We start from the raw sequence: 17640 nt of genomic DNA on the forward strand, positions 1-17640 counted from the left end.
AAAACCCCCAAAACAGTACTTTTTTTAGCATATTAAATTTTGCCTGTGCACACAGTCTGAATCTGGACCACCTAGATTTTTATTTACAACATGGTGGTTTGACTACACAGACTAGTTCCCTCCACCCCCAGTCTCTACAAAATTTGGTTAAATACTTACCAGGACAGAGGTATAAGACATCTCAGAACCTCAACAATTCAAATAAAATCAGTTTCTTACTACCACTATATTTGTTTTGCCATGCAAGAATATTATCTGTTTGTGAGATATAGTAATTGGCCAATACATTTCACACTAATCACAGATCAAGCTGTTAAATATTCAGGTTCAGTAACTGATAAATCCATTATCTTTGTTAGTTAATCCGGTGCCTTAAAGCATGCAGCACTCAAGTGCTGAAAGTCCCCATTTTGTTAAATGCACCGTCAAGTGCAAATATTCTTACCCTACAGCATAGCGTATTTCTCTGTCCACTCTCTTGCTAACCTATTGTACCTAATTGGACAAGTATATTTAATATTACTATACAAACTTCAACAGCTATTTCACTGAGTTCTCTCTGAGTACAACTGTAAAAACCATGTTTGAGACAAAACAGTTTCTACGCAGATAGATGATCATAAAGCCTTTATCCAATGGGAAACTCCAAAACAGAAAAAGTAGGCAGTTATCAAAAGGCGACACTGGAGTATTTACAAGGGTAATTTCTCTCCTCAAACTTTAGAGGCTTTATATGAACTGATACTATTTCAGAGTCTCACATGAGACTGATTAAAGTAGACCAATAATTTTAGATAAACTTTCACATAGAAATCACTACAACATTAGTGAAACACCTCCGTGCAACTTCAAAGATAGCACACGTTTCTTCGTATTTGCATGTTTCCAAAGCCAAAAAATACCAATTACTTCTTCCTAAGCCACAAATTCAGTCTAAGATGGAGAGATCACAAGCAACTAACTCATTCATTCCCCACCTTTGTTTTCTAACACAAGAAGAGTGTGTTTCACAGTATATTAGTAAATTATCTTTATATAATTCTGTACTTACTTGTCTCTGTCTGTTTTATAGATACGTGCAATCTCTGGCACTAGGGGGTCATCTGGATTTGGATCACATAACAGTGAACAAATGGATAAGAGAACTGCAAAATAACCGAAAAGATTGCCCAACAGTGAAATCTGAACAAATATCTCAATTAAATACAACGGAAATACAGTTATTTGCTTTGTTAGGACAACCTCAGTATGCTATAAAGAAAAGATTTGTTAGTCGTCTGTTTACGATGCATGCTGAGTAAGTTTAAAGGTAAATTTGGTAGCCCATTTCTAAATGTGTGGCTCACAATCATTAAAATATATTTATAGGGTGTTTAACCCCCTCCCCACTTTGTCCCTGAGCTCCTCGAACTCTAGCAGCGCCCAGTGTCCCAGAAATATACATAGAGAAAGGTAACGCTGTCCAAACTATAACGTAACAGAGTGGCAATCTACTGAGCCATGTTATATAGCTGATCAGCTCTTTCACAGCTAGAAGTCTGTGATAAACAGATTAGAATCAGATGGGATTTCTTTTCTGCAATAGTAATACATTAGTATTCTAGGCTGATCAAACTAGATACATACTGATAAGATAAAAGGAAACACTAAAGTAAGACTACTATGGAGAAATACTGTTTGAAGCAACTTATTCTTTACATTCTTCATTTCCCATCACTGGTTTTTAAAACAGTGTAAAATTCAGAACAAGCAAGCTAGGGGTATAGTGTCAACACAACATGCTATCATGTGGCGGATCCAAATTCAGACCCAAGCTTGGTTCTTGCGCCTTGAATAGGCAGGAATCACTAGTTCTGTAGGTAAAGGAACCCTTTGCTTATTCTGACTAGTGCAACTGTGATCTCAGGGGGATCTACCAAACCAAAAAAGGGAAGTGAGCTCTGGTGAGCTTTGCTTGAAGTCAATTAGTTTCAAGAGTTGAATTCATTAGATTTAATGAGAATACTCACATTTACAGGAAGTGGAAGTGAAAAAACCTTAAAGAGTACTTACTGATCACAAATCTAAAACATGGTTACTAAAAATTCATATATGGAAATTAATACTCCATGCTAGCAGCTAGCAATTAACTGTAAAGCATTGGACTGATCACAATCTAAAATTAGGAGTTTTCTATGTGCGCAGATGCACCAACTTAAGTTACAATTTTAGACCAACCTACTTAAATGAATGCAAAAGGTTGTGTAGACACTTATTCTGGTTTAAAACCAGGTTTATTTCAGATTAACTTCATTTAGGAATAGGTTAAAACTGAAATAAGCCACTCATGTAAGTGTCCATATAGGTATTCAACTGCACTGGTTCATGCTGGTGAGTAGACAAACCTTTAGTAATAGCTAAAGTAAAACTGCACAAAGGTTTTTTGTTTGTTTGTTTTTTTTAAATAAAAGGTGAAATCAATAAGCATGCAACAATGTAATCATTACCACATATGCAAGATATCCTTCTCAGGCTACAGTATAATGGGAAATGAATGGAATGCCAAACAAAACTAAGCAAAAATATTACAGTGTCAAAATGAAGATAGAAATTATAATGTTTTCTTCACCTTTAGAAATAGTTAAAGCAGGAGACCACTGTGATCTTAGAATATCGAGACAAATGCTGCCATTACTGTTAATATTTGGATGATAGATTCTTGTTGTAAATGCAACCTATAACAAAAAATAGAGAAGTATTTGTGTTTCACATATGCTAAATTGCATAACTAAGAGTTACACATAAGGTGCACCAGAAAGACTTACTGAAACATGTATTGTGGCTCTTTAGCCACCAAGCATTTGAATCAGATACTCAGCACTTACATGCTACTTTTTTCAATCACTGCACAAACACGAGTTATCAACACTTTATATAGATAAGTATCATCTCCACTTGTCTGGTAGTGAAGAAGTTAAATGATTTGTTCAAGACAAAAAAGCTCAAGTGAAGCAGGGCTGCTTTTAGAACTCAGATGTTCCCGATTTCCATTCCTATGCTTGGTTCATTAAAGAGCATTAGTCTCACAAAGAAAAGACTACTTGCCTTAGGTGGTTTGAAAGGGTAGTCTGTAGGAAAGTGAATTGTCAAGAAGAATACGCCGCCTTGATATGGACTGTCATTCTGTCGAAGAAACATGTCCACTGTAATTATACTCCCGAATTAACTTTTGTGAGAAGATCCACTACTTAATTAGCAAGGCAAATCATTCACTTAAACACAAATAAGATGTTTAATCCACAATGTAAGCACTGAATTTTGATCATACCTGGGCTTAAAATTGGTGGAATGAGATAACTGACTGCAGCAAGTCAAGTTGGTCGCTGGCAATGAATTTCCTCCTAAAACAATTGTGTTCTGTAAAGCCTTAGTTTAAAGCAGGGGTTCTCAAACTGGGGGTCGGGACCGCTCAGGGGTCACAAGGTTATTACATGGGGGGTCACGAGCTGTCAACTTCTACCCCAAACCCTGATTTGCCTCCAGCATTTATAATGGTGTTAAATATATAACGTGTTTTTAATTTATAGGGGGGAGGGGAAGGTTTGCACTCAAGAGACTTGCTATGTGAAAGGGGTCACCAGTAAAAAAGTTTGAGAGCCACTGGGTTTAAAGCAAGTGTGTCACATGCAGGCCAGAACTGGCCCTGACAGCTTCTTCCGCCCTGCAGTTCCCTCTGCAATTTCAAATGTATCCAAACTGCAGCAGCTCAGAGAGTCAGAAGAAAGCTGGAGTGAGAGGAGCTTAGGTGGGAGTAAGTGCCTGACTAGCCACAAGCAACTGAGCCCTACTCCCCCTGCCCTTGTAGTAGTTGTTTGTAGGCCAGTTGCTGTCCTTCCCAGCCTTCTGCACATTCTGTTCCTGCCATCATCACTGCTTAGCCTTCCAGTCCTTTTTCTCACCACGTGCCTGGATCCCTGCCTCTGGGTTGCACATAACCATGTTCCTGGAAAATGTATTTTCTTCCCCTGCTCAGGGAAAAAGCAATCATAATGATAACCTCAAGGGGGGAAATTCTCAGGTTCAAGTGGTGGTGGAATTACTGCCCAAAGTAGGGCAACAGAGAATACTCTCAAAAGGTGGAGACTGAGGCAGTGACTTGTCTTGGGGGGCGGGAAGCAGCACATACAAAAAAAGAGGAAGTTTTAGAAAAAGTAAAAGCTTTTATTAAAAAAAGTCTTTTTAAGTGCAATATTTAACTTTGCTGGCTAAAGAAGCACATTTCACGATAAGAAAGAACTACAAAATTTGCCTACTGCCTTTTTAAACCACACACACACACACAGCACCTCAGGATTGAGCAAAAAAGAGTAATTTGACCCGTCACAATGGGTTTCACATATCTGGTTTACAGGAATACTGGAAGTTGGCTTTATTCGGTTTATCTATTTTTTAAATATTATATCCTTTCAGACCAATCTCTTGTTTATATACAGACTAGCCACATCCTATTTCTTTAGCTTATATATACCTTAATATCTGCAAATGAAGCAGTGTGGTAAAAAGCCAATAGATAAGTCAAGGGGCAAAAATGTAATGCTAGAGTTGATACTTCAATGAGACAGCCTGGTCAGAGATTAAGCGTATCATGTAGTATTCACTGAAAAACTGCTACATTGGCAAATGAGAAGTTCAAAAACTACTTCAACCCTTTTATTGTATACATGCTGGAGGCAAGTCTTAGTGGTTATTAAAATGAAGTAACAGAACTGGTTAGAACAAGTGTAGAAAAGAACTATGAAAGCTTCCCAATACCTCTCTGACAATGAGAACTCAATCCTCACTATTAGACTTCTGTGTCAGCAGTGGGTCTCAGATATGGAATATGTTAAGCCATCTACACTACCAATGCCTACGCTGTCATGAAGGTATGAGGCCTACAACACCAGCAGACCACTAAGCTATTATCCTAAAGCAAGGATAATTCTATCTAAAATACTGCTCTAAAGTATGCACTCATGCTATTCCAAAGGGCATAACTAATAAATGACTTTAAACTGATAGCACAAAGATTAAGTGGGAAAAGAGGATAAACAACTCTGAATGAGCAGAGAGAGGTAGAACAAAAGAAAATATTTCTGTATTTGAAGTCCAACTATACTTTTAGTGTTCTGTGACCATGCAGAGTCAATCATATAAGTATTACTCAATGACATACAATGGAGATCTTTCCATACTTTTGGAAGTTTACTTCAAGTATTAGTATAGCTATTAAGCAAACATTCTGGTCTCTCTGGAGTGCATACTTTGTTGCATTCAAAGGGACAAGCTATAAGAACAAATCCAGCATTTGAACTCTGAACTGAAGATAAAAGGATTCTTTAGTATGCCACCCAAAAGAAGCTGTGCACTAACCGGTATCAAGAGAATACCTAAACCACACTGGATACATGTGTAAGGTCAAAGTAGTACATTAACACTGACAATTAAGTTCTACTCTAACATGACTAAGGCCTAGTCTACACTTCATTTAGGTCAATATAGCTATGGCACTCAGGGATGTGACAAATCTACACCCTCAAGTCCAATAGCTATGCCAACCTAACCCCTGCTGTAGACCCAGCTAGGCTGATGGAAGAATGTTAGCTGTTGTCACTCAGGTAAGCGGAGTTCCTACAGTGACAGAAAAACCCTTTCTGCCGTTGTAGTCTGCATCTATAACCCAGGGTTACAGCAGCATAACTATGGCACCTCAGCTATGCCACTGCAGAAGCCGGAATTTAGAGATGGCCTAAAAGTGTCACTGAAGGGGTTCCTTGTTTATTGGCACTTGACTCTTAAAATTTAAAAATCTGAGCAAACTTGGAATCAAATCAACTGCCAGCCTTGAGACAGCCTGGAATCTGAAAGTGTCCTAGTACCTTCTCATACCCCATTAATAGTGACACTGCAGGTGAAACAAGCCTTCAGCTACATACATGCAACCCCATTAGCTTTCCGTGTGGTTGTACAGGTGTAACCAAGACCTGATTTTGGCCTGCAGAATCTTATTGCTCATTATGCATAACAGAGAGAATGTAATCCAATGTTCAGATTCCAGGCTGAGTATGCACAGCCGGCAATTATATCACTCCACCTGTAAACTGAGCAAGTTTGGAGTTGTTCTAGATATGGAACCTTAATCATGTTAAGATCTCTTTTTAGAGTAGAAATGCACATTAATATAATTCTCTTCATTATAAAAAAAGCTGCTTCCAGATCCCAAATACAAACCATACACCAGTGTATTAGTTTTACTGAAGGAAGAACTTTGTTAGAAGGCATCTAGCCACAGCTTTCTGGAAGACTATTTAGGGTATTTTTTTTTTTTTTTAATAGCTTTAATCCAAATATGCATGTTTTTGAAAAACTTGATAAAGTTATGTTTGGCCATTTGATATGCTTTAGTATTTCAGTGTTGTTTCCTAGAAGCTTCAACTACTTGGTTAACTGAAGTACTAAAAAGTCTAACTTGTAATGCACTTAATCCTCAATAAGGGCAAGGGGCTTTAGACATTCTTCTTCCTAGTCAAGTTATACAATCACATTAAAAAAATTCATAGTAAGCATGCACAGCATATTTTCCTCCTGTATGCACTCAGAACACTCTGCACTTCAGAAAACTTTTCTATTTTTATAGAAATGTTTGGACTGGTGGAGCTTACCATGGTTTTAAGCTTTAGTTTTCCTCATCTACACGAAGGGTTTGCACCAGGGCAGCTATATTAACAGCTGAAATTCTGCATGCAGACAGGGCCCATGGGGGATCAGAACTACAGAAACCGTTTGGCATACAAACATTCTACATGACAAAACCTTGCATTGCGATGCAGGACATTTTAATTCAGGTACATGTCATGTTACAGAAGTGACACACCAACAATGAGGAATCTGCATAACTAAACTCACTTTTCCCCTCTCTGTTCTCAAACTGGCATTTTTGGGAGTGTCTAAATTAAAAGAGACTGGAGAAATCTGAGGACAGTTCTTGCTGAATAAGAATTATGATTTCAAGTTAGCATTAACATTCATGGGAGTCAGAATACTTACAGGTCCCATAATTGTGGCTTGCCAATGGAACACTAAAAAGGAAAAAGTCAATATTATTACTTAGACACTGTACTCTTTTTGAATTAAAATCAGAACAAAACATTAAAATTTAATACTACTTACTATCATCTCCAACTGGACCTGCAGAACACTGTGCTGGAGGGTCACGGGCTAAGTCACTAAGTTCCTAAATAGAAAACATTGTGTTCAGAGAGAGTGAGTGAAGTGCCATTGCCACTGTCCAATTGGATGTACAGAAAATCCTTCAATTGTTTTTCCTGGATAGAGAGAGAGAATGATTTGGCAAACCTATCAACACGAGCAGTTGTGGTTGGTATTAGGAATGTCTTCACTGAAGAGTAACAAGACCTGCTAGCCCTGGCAATTTAAGTAAGTTAGAAAATTGAGTGCTGATACTTAGAAAGTCAACAATAAGAACAGAATTACCACTTGTAGCTTTTAGATACCCCAATGCAGGAAAAAAAATAGCATGGAGAATTAAATGAAGCTCAAATTTTTAAGATTTCCTTCCTTAAAAACACTTAACACCACAAGGGGCAAAGAACAGATAAAATGTCTTCACACTGTGCAAAAAGACACTGAATTTTATCATTTCTATTCTGGACAAACAGCAGCACAGCCGTTTCATTTCCTCTTCACCTCGACGTAAAATAGATCCTACATATGGTAGTGATTTTATATATATAAAAATGAGAGAGAGAGAGAGAGAGAGAGAGACCAACACCCACCAACAGATCAATCTTTTCAGTTCACCTTTTAGAGGACAAAGGTTACAAAGCAATACAACATGCTTTAAAAAAAAAAAATGCAATTAACACTATAACAATTTCACTGCAGTATGTTTTTAAAATCCTGAGAAATCCGAACAGCAGACATGGTTTCTCAAGTGGCGTCACAAAAGGGAATGAAAATAGGGATTAGAAAAAGATTTTAGTCTATTTATAGCAGCTGTGAAATCAAAACAGTAAAACCGGAAGTCTCAATCTCAGATTTCTCAGCTAAAATAGCAATTTTCTTGAATTTCATTGAAAAACAGTGTCAACTGCCATTTATGTAGTCAAAAGTAAGTCAGTTTACTTACTCTTAGTATACTAAAAGATTGCGGAAGGATTTTAAAAAAAATTCTTCACCGCTAACCTCTAAGACATCAAGAAGTCATAAGTGCAAGGAAAGCAAACTAGCCACCTCTTTCTATAATGCATTAGTGTTAGAAATCACATGTATTTCACTACAAGTTACTAAAACCAAGCACTTTGCTATATGTCAAAGGTTTAAGAAACTTAGACTTGAGTACTGTGATGCTCAGACATATGCAAATTTTGACGATGCAGCTTAACAGCTTTTATAGCTGAAGTAGCTTTCACATTCATCTTAGTTTGTGGTGAGCTTACAAACACTTGGAATAAAAACACTTTTGACCAATTATGGTTTTAGGAAACTCACCACCTGCTAATACTTTAACAGCAAAGAGAAAAAATGCAGGCCAATATGGCATTAAAAGGGATTTCAATTTTCCTGTACCTTCAGTCAAACAAGCGTATCACTCTATGTAGGATAGCAGTTATTGGAAGGCACACAAAAAAAGTTAACCTATTTTTCTGTACTGCCTCACCTCTCAAAGTTTCTTCAAAATACTCTTATAAGCAGTAATTTTTTTCTGCTCCATTATGAAGTCCTGACAACATAAACCAGTTCACTTTGTACTATTTCCTTCAACACAGCAGAAAACTGTCTAGCAAAACAGATACAGTGTAGGTGAGGTAAGCCTTTTATTGGACCAACTTCTGTTGGGTGGAGGAGAGACAAGCTTTTGAGCCTCCACAGAGCTCTTCAGGTCTGGGAAAAGAAAAGCTCCATGGAAGCTCAAAAGTTTCTCTCTCTCTCACCAACAGAAGTTGGTCCATTAAAACATATTACCTCACCCACCTTGTCGCTAATATCCTGGGAGAGAGACAGCTACATCAACACTGCATATACCAAAACAGAGGTAATCAAAGTTTATCCCCTTCCCTCCTAAACGTTTAATTTAATCTGAGGTGTTAATGTCAAAGCTTAGTTCAGACCATCTATAGAGCTAATGTAAAGTATAGCAATCAATTGCAGTCTAGGCACTTTAACAAAAACAGCACAGGCAAGTTCACTATTTACCACCCCTCCCATTCTTTTACAATAGATTATCTGACTTCACTCTAAATCAGGACATGTTATACTGGCTAGACTGGAATATTCCGTTATCCTTTATTTATGGTACTTTGCCATTGTAACTGGAAAGGCAAGTGTGGCATCTCTAAGTCAATCTAAGTCGGCCTGTATTTGTTTGCTTTTGCAACAAATCAGACAAATTATGGACCAACAAGGCCTGAATTTTATAGTAGGAGACGTCAAACATTTTGTATTGCAATGTTTCTCCGCAGTTCAGTTTTGCCAAGCAATGGCAGAGTGAAATTAACAGTATTATGGACAATTTTTCTACTGCTATTCTGACATAGGGGCAGCTATTCTTTCCAAAGAAATCAAGATAAATCCCATGTGAAATGTCTTTAATTACTCAATTTGTGCATTTTTTCTATTAAATGGCAGAGATTCTTCAATTTTAAGAGGTTTTAGCTCTCTGCATCATCTAAAGATACATCTTCTGGTACATCATAATGTTGATAAGATCCTTATGTTGTTACAGGGTTGTTCTGTAAGAACATTCCCAACAGGCTAAGAAGTGGTTTCACTTTAATTCTTGAAATGATAGGAAAGGAGAAGGAACGCCCTAGGTTCAACGTGTAGTCTCAATTCCTCTAAAAAGGCACGTGCGGATGAGAAATGTGATTACATCCATGTACATGAGAATGGTCACTTTTCTCAATGTCTAGCTAAAATCTGTGGAGTTCCACTAGAGAACCCCTCTATATACTAAAAGTGTCATAACAGATGACGCATCTACAGTGAGTAGAAGCAGTCTTATGGTGTTTAAAAACTGAGATACATTTATATTTACACTGTCACTGGGCTATCCATTTGATCTGGGAGAAGCAACAGATCTGTTGATATGTTGTGCTTTTACCAAAAACTGTTAACTGCACCTAGAGCCCTGGATGGACTCTTTAGTTTGCAAAAACACACACAAAAATAAGGGAGATAGTACTGAAGGAGAAAAAAATTGAGGTTCGCAGTGCAGCTTTACTAAGGTTGTAAGAGGCAAATCCCATGGACCAGGGAGAGTTTCAAAGGATACTGGAGGTCTTCAGAGCACTAAGTTCAGACTAAAAAGCAACTGAGACATGAGAGATCTCTTTTAGTGGAAGAGGGATTTTCTAATAAATCTAGTAAAAGAAATGCCAATACTTAAGCTAGGGGTAGAAACATCTGACTACCAGTGAAAGAAATCCCATCAAAAAAAAAAAAATGAAGCTGAGGACAATAGTTCAAAGCAAAGTGTATATACACATACAGTCTGTCTACGTATACAGTTTAGCTAATATTAACAGTTTGAAAGTTATAACATTTGAGTTTCAGGACTCTTTACTCCTCAAGTTACACTCACGACAAGTATTTACTCCAATATGGAGGTACCCACTTTACCCATTAAGAAAATGGTTTTAGATACTGGTTAAAATGACTGTCAGTGTATAAGTAGCCTCAACAGCCTGAAGGACTATGGTTTCGGCTGGCCTACTGTGGTGATTAAATAAACCATGTCCTGATTTTAAACAAATTTAATGGGTAAAAATTCCAGTGCAGAAAGCATCATATAGCACATCACATTTCAACTGCTATACAAACATCAAACTTCAAAAGCCTCAAATACAAGATTAGGTTAACACGCCTGGTGCGCCTCCATTCCCTCATTTGGAAAGATGCATTTTTCATTCCTCTTAGCCCCACTACTTGTGGGGCTAGCTAGAACTAAATTTCGCAGCAAGGCCAACTGATTTCAGACGTGCTCCAGCAAGAACCTGAGAATTCTGCACAAGAGTCAATGTCAAAAATTTAAGTACATTTTCACATTTAATTACATTTAATATAATCAACCTAGTTGTTAGAACATAGATATTCAGGCCTGCCCGTAAAGGTCTATCCTTTAAGAACTTAGGTGTATTTTTTAATCACTTAGCTAGTTACAGGGGTATAAAAAACAAAGAATCAAAAATCACATTCTGCCTGTGCATCGGCCATCTCTCACTTTGGCTAAGCAGGAGCAGCCATAAGATGGGAAGCGTAGGGTCACATCCTCACATCCCAAACCAGTCACACTGAAATAAGGTGGTATTGGGCTGTTAGGAATACGATCCTGTCCTGATAATGCCCATCACCACCAGATAAAGAAACAGATCTTAAGATGGTTAAAGAAAACTTAGTTTGATAGCATCCTGTCTGGCAAGAAATCACTTATCAATGATTGTTGTTGCAAACCCTCATTTCTGTATTGTTTTATCGTTATGGCCCTCCATTTCTATTCTTAATCTGTCTAGTTCTCTAATTGTTTCTCTGTTGTATAATTAATTTTGCTAGGTGTAAGTTAATTAGGGTAGTGGGATATAATTGGTTAGAGAATTATGTTAAATTTCAGTAAAATCATAGGTTGAGGTATAGTCAAGAATATTACTATAAAAACTGGGGTCAAACAGAAAGTGGAAGGGAAACAGGAATCATATTTGTTAAGGGGGGACAAAGGGGAACAGGGACGCAGGCAAGGCTCTGCGGCATTAGAACGGGGAAACGAACATTAGGGAACAGACTATTGGAGTACAGAGATACGCCCGACTGGTGTGAAGGGTTTCGGAATATGCTTGTGACATGAAGTGGGAAAGTTCTTAACGTTTTCTCTGAATACCGTGTGGGTGCCTCAGTTTCCCCTATGCATTTCTTAATTATCTAGGTGGTGGGATACGGGTGTGTGATTGTCACAGAGCCCGAGAGGGCAGGTGTGATGCCATCTACACAGACACTGGGTGACACCCGGTCTCCTGATGACCTGGCCACTCCCTTGCAAGGTGTCAACTGAAGGTATTGGAGAACAAGGAGATCAGGTGGCCTCCTGGCCCGAAAAAGAGAAAAGGCCAGAGGAGGGGTTGGAGGGAGTTTCAGTTTGGAGCTGGCTGGAGAGACTGGGAAAGGGCTGGGCTCCCCACCCCCCAAGATGGACCTGACTGAGGGGTCCTGTTTTCTGTACCTACAAGCTCTGTTCCTGTTGTCTAATAAACCTTCTGTTTTACTGGCTGGCTGAGAGTCTCAGTGAATCGCAGGAAGTGGGGACTGCAGGGCCCTGACTCCCCCACACTCCATGACAGCTTGCTTGGAAACTAACCCCAATAAATAGTGTTTCTCTCCTGCTGGTAATAGCTCACCTTACCTGATCACTCTTGTTACACTGTGTATGGTAACACCCATTGTTTCATGTTCTCTGGGTATATAAAATCCCCCTACTGTATTTTCCACTGCATGCATCCGATGAAGTGAGCTGTAGCTCACGAAAGCTTATGCTCAAATAAATATGTTAGTCTCTAAGGTGCCGCAAGTACTCCTTTTCTTTTAACCCCAATAAACATTGCATTGTCTGCACTTCGGACTTCTGGTCTTTTGCTGCTTGCTGTCTGCATGACAAGAACCAGGGAAGTGGGAGGGTGAAGGGAAAGCCCTCTAACACTAGTTTCCCCAATGTTTATAGTAATACTGAATTCTATGTTATGGTATTCTCAAATTTCATGTGTTCCTCATTTATGTTACAGCTACATTAAAGAAGCTGTCAATGAAAAGAGAGAGGTATTTTGCATATGGGTAGTTGAAAAGTTCCATGCTTGCTTTTAGAGATGCCTATCACTATTATCTAAGTGCCTCCTCCTCCAGACAACCAGAAAAATCATGATGGCATATAGAACCTGGAAAAGTGTGAGGCCATTTGGGTTATGGCATTCAAGAAACAATTAAAGTTTTTCACACTAGGGAAGGCAAACATCTGATCTTTCCCCTCCTCCTTTGAGGGAAGGGCGTGGGCTAGAGAAGAGAAGGAGAAATAAGGAGAAATCAGAATAAATTTTAATTTTTAAAAAGCTGCCAGGCCTTATGAAGCACCATTCTGTAGTAATTTCTGTCTGCAGAAAAACAAGGGGCCCTGTTTACTCTTCCAATATCTTGTTTGTGTCACTCTCTGCTTGTCCCCTCCAATTTCTGTTCCCTTCTTGTTTCCCTTTGGTCTTGGTCTCCTCTTCCTTTTTTGGAAGGCATATTTAAGGATACTTCATTAGGATTCCTCAAAAAATCCCGAGTGGAGATTCCATTTGATGGGGAATAGACCTGTCTCCACCCCGAGTCCGCTAATGATACCTTTTTTCAGTTTACAGGGACAGTTTTGAGAAACATGACCAGTATTTCCAAGCAGCTGAGACACTCATCTACAGAGATCTCAGACCCAGCTGGGAAGGAATAAATGAATGACCAGTCTTGGTTCAGAACTTGGATGTACTACTACTACTAGATGGAAAGATTAGTCTTGTGATAAAAGCACAGGACTAAGAGAATCTAGTTTTCTGTCCGGATTGGCCATGGACTTCCCGTGTAGCTTTGGGAAAACCACCTCTGTATCTCAGTTTTCAAATCTATAAACATGTGATAGCCATATTAAGGATTAAATGTACAGCATTTTAAAGCACTAATTAAGGATTAATTACACTCCAGTGCTCCTGTTAGGGCACTATGGGGTCCAGTGTACTTAAGAACCAGTACAAGTAATTTGCCCCTGTAGGGAAAGTTATGAACATGGCAAGGTAGTTGGGAGAGTGAAAAAAAAAAAAAAGACACCCTCAGTTATGATCCTCATGACAGATTTTAAAACACAAAATCAGCATTTACTAAGAGTTTCCGCTAAATTTTTGGCCTAGAAGTTTTACAGTAATTTTGTATTAAGTAGTAATAAGGGAGAAAAGAAATGACCAACATTTCCCCAATATTCCATGTGTATATGAAAGCTACCCAGTGGTTTCAAGACAGGAAACATTTTTCATCACTGTACTATAAAAGTTAATTGCTAATTATATTTGTGTAAAATGGCCAAGTCATCGTTGATGCTGGGAACCAAAAGGGAATTCCTTGGGTTTTGGACGTAAAGTAAACCAAAATTTTAATACTAGTTTTTGCTTAATTTTTTTTTGTACTACTGTATTTGAGCACATTTATAAGTGTGGATCACATGTAATTTCGAAAACTGGACTGTGCTCCAAGTACACGACACTCTACAGAGCATAAATTTTGTAATAAAAAGACTAACTCAATTGAGATCCCTTTTTCAGATGTTATTTAAAAGGTTTGAGAGAAGATATCTGAAGGGAGAGCGAAGACCGCTCAGAGGACCAATGGCACGGCACTTGTGTGGTAATACAGGCCCATACATTGAGCACAGTTAAGAACATTTCATAAATACAGCAGCTAATGTAAGAATGTTTAGAGACCTGATAAATTAAGAAGTTAGAATCTTGCAAGACACTTTGCATAACAGGCTATCTGTCCACCCTTCTCTCCCTCACAATTAGAGTTTACATTCCACATCATAGCTGCTGCCCCTCCCTGGTCCAAGTTGAAATACTATCTACTAATTCAACATGAATGCCAGCTGACTTCACCCCACGGATTCTAGTGGGCACCTTTTTCTCTCCTACTGTCATAAAGTGTAATAATCTAATGGGGAGTTTAAGACTTGTTTTTGAAGATTAAAATGTTAAAATAGATTTATTCATTAGAAAAATGCATTGCAGTCTTCTGGTAACTAGTTAAAAAGGCACAATAGAAGAGGCTGAACTGATCTGCTAAAGTTTCAAAGAAGAATTTGTTTCAACTAAGAATGAGAAATTACAGATCAAACTGTAATTCCAGGAATATTTAAGCCCTAGCAAAAAGGCATTTTAAAAATCACAGAGCCTTCTCATAGTACATTAACTTGGCACTTAAAATGTCAACACCCAAGAATGCATTACAACATTAATCTTCACTCACTGGTTGAGACTTGAGGACTACTCTGTGAAAGGAAGGATTGGACATGTCTAAAAAGAGGGATAAGAATAAAAGAAAATGTAAGTCCGTGTTTTAAGATTAAAAATGGAAGTGTCATCCAGTGACTAAGTTAAATGCCTTTCCCATAACCTCCACTCATAGCAGCCATTAGAGTACTAGAATTAGAGCAGAAGACCAGATTAAAAAGCCATAATAGTTCCAGTGCTACTCATACTTAGATGGGGTCTCAAATGCAAGTATAACTAGCAAAAAATATATACAAAGGGCCAGTTACTTGGAAAGTAACAAAATATAATGGAACAAAATCCATTATACTTATTACAAATAAAAAATTAAAAACAAAGGAGTAGACAGATATAAGCTGTGACCTAAGTAACAAGTAAGTCACAAGGGTTAATACTTACATAAGAAAAAAGCATTAAATTATTAAGAAAGTAAACATGGGCTAAAGTGACCAGAGCAAACAGGCAAGGAATAAAGCCATTGTACAAAAACAGGTACAGAAAACACTGAAAACAAGCCCGAGGATCACTGATATATTTAAAAACACCACATTTTCATTCTTATTAGTTTGCCAATACATTGCATACCTTTCAGGTATGTTCCTGTTTTGTCTTTAGAACCTAAGCTCTTTAGGGCACAAACTAAGTTTATGCAGTGTCTAGCAATGTGGTCCTGATCAGGCTTGGTGGATGCTACCATAGTACAATTGTTACATACAAAAAGAAAAACCCCACTTTAAAAGAACATTAAGGCTGTAATTCAAGTAGTCAAAAGTTAGGAAGTGTCAGACTTCAGGTGCAACTTTAATTCAGCTACAGTACCTTGTACATGTGCATGAATTATGTTAGTCTAATTATGATCACAAACTATTTAATTGACAGGACCCCTGCCTCAATCAGTGCACAGGATTGTGTAGTTGAGGACCTGCCTCATTTGTTATAGAAGTTAGAATGGGTACAGAGAATAAGGCGGGGATTACAGGAAGAGAAAGGTTTCATGGTTATGGCAGTTGAATGGCACTCCAGAGAACTGGATTCTATTCCCACTTTTCCACACACAGTTCCTGATGCTGGGCAAATTACTTAAACCAAACTTCATAGGTGACCACTACCCGTTTTCTTCATTTTCTGAATGCCTAACTCAAGACACCTTGAGCTTGATTTGCAGACGTGGTGAACACTCAACTGCAACAGAAGTCAGCTGCAGTTGTGCTTTCAACATATCCAGTACTACAAAAAAGCTAAGTAATCTTTTTTTCAAAAATGGCCATATGCATCTCAAATTAGGCATGCAATATGAATGTATGCTTTCAGGCTTAATCTCTTTGCTTCAACTCACTATACATAAAATTGGTTTACCCCCATCTCACAAGAGTGTTGTGAAGACAACTTCATTAATGTTTGAAGCACTCAGATGCTACGGTAGCAGACACCAGAAAAAGCCTAGGAGGAAATTAATAAATCTGTATTCAGTGCAGTTTGGACAGTGTGCAGAAAATAAGAACTAGGACCACATTTCTTTTTATCCTTATCATTCAGTATATCGAATGGCTACCCATTCAGTGAGTACTGTCCATCCTGTGAATCTAAATGAACATTTCTCTAATTTGAGAAACTTTGCAACCTTCACATACAAGAAAATCCCTATATTAAAAACATTTCCAAGTAAAAAAACCCCAAACTGTATCACGTGGAACATACTGACACCCCCCTCCTGCCACAGGTCATCAGCAGAGCTGGAACCTTTGAACCACAGCATAGACCACCACCTGAGGTTGCAGTAGAAAGCTGTTATCCTCTTTCGAGCAGCCACCGGGGGGGGGGGGGGGGGGGGAGCGAATAAGACTCACTTAGCCATGAAACACACTGCTAATTTGCTAGACAGCGGAAGACGGTTCAAACTCAGGAATTCATGGTTCAATTCTAGTTTCTGGAGGTGGTTCTCTCTACTCAGACTCTTCTGTTCCCATCCCCCAAGCCTCCTTGTCTTCCTCTGCTCCTATTTCCCCCGCCACTACCCCAGATCCTATTGTCCCCAACCCTCTGCATTTGAGTCAAGTTTTATCCTCCCTTCTCCATGCTGCTTGGGAGCCAGTAGAGGGAGCTTTGACAACACAGGATAGAGTCCCCATGTTCTCACACTGATGCCTCTGCAACTAGTAAGTACAACTGAAAGAGAATCCTGCTCAGGCCCTTGTGTCTTGGGCTGGAGGATGCTCTGTGCCAATCAGAGAAATTTTCTGCCAAACAAACAAGCCTTTGTTAAATAGAATAATTGTGATTTTTCATACTGGTAGTTCAGCCAAGCTTGAATAAATTTTCCACAGAGACAGCAAATTTTCAATTCCCTGTAACAAAGCATGAAGACACTACGGCTTCTCAGAATATTCTGAAAATGTTTTATAATGGGAATGTTAGGCAACGTAACTTGCACTTTTAGTGAACACACAACCACTATTTAGATCGGGGTAGGCAACCTCTGGCACGCGTGCCAAAGGCGGCAGGCAAGCTGATTTTCAGCGGCACTCACACTGCCCGGGTTCTGGCCACCGGTTCG

General features: G+C 38.6%; 1 protein-coding gene across 2 annotated transcripts in view; it reads right to left on the bottom strand.

Annotated features, from left to right (window-relative positions):
* Window positions 1-17640, bottom strand: part of UBE2D3 (ubiquitin conjugating enzyme E2 D3) — a 29077-nt gene that overhangs the window by 1626 nt on the left and 9811 nt on the right. For both annotated transcript variants that reach the window (XM_037896977.2, XM_043545257.1), the window contains exons 2-6: window positions 7189-7252; window positions 7066-7097; window positions 3085-3162; window positions 2609-2714; window positions 1052-1145 (exon numbers count right to left, since the gene is read on the bottom strand). In XM_037896977.2, the coding sequence (XP_037752905.1) occupies window positions 1052-1145; window positions 2609-2714; window positions 3085-3162; window positions 7066-7097; window positions 7189-7252 (374 nt within the window). The remainder of the gene's footprint in view (window positions 1-1051; window positions 1146-2608; window positions 2715-3084; window positions 3163-7065; window positions 7098-7188; window positions 7253-17640) is intronic.

This window comes from Chelonia mydas, chromosome 4 (genome assembly GCF_015237465.2).
Source record: "Chelonia mydas isolate rCheMyd1 chromosome 4, rCheMyd1.pri.v2, whole genome shotgun sequence".
In the NCBI taxonomy this organism is placed as follows: domain Eukaryota; kingdom Metazoa; phylum Chordata; order Testudines; family Cheloniidae; genus Chelonia; species Chelonia mydas.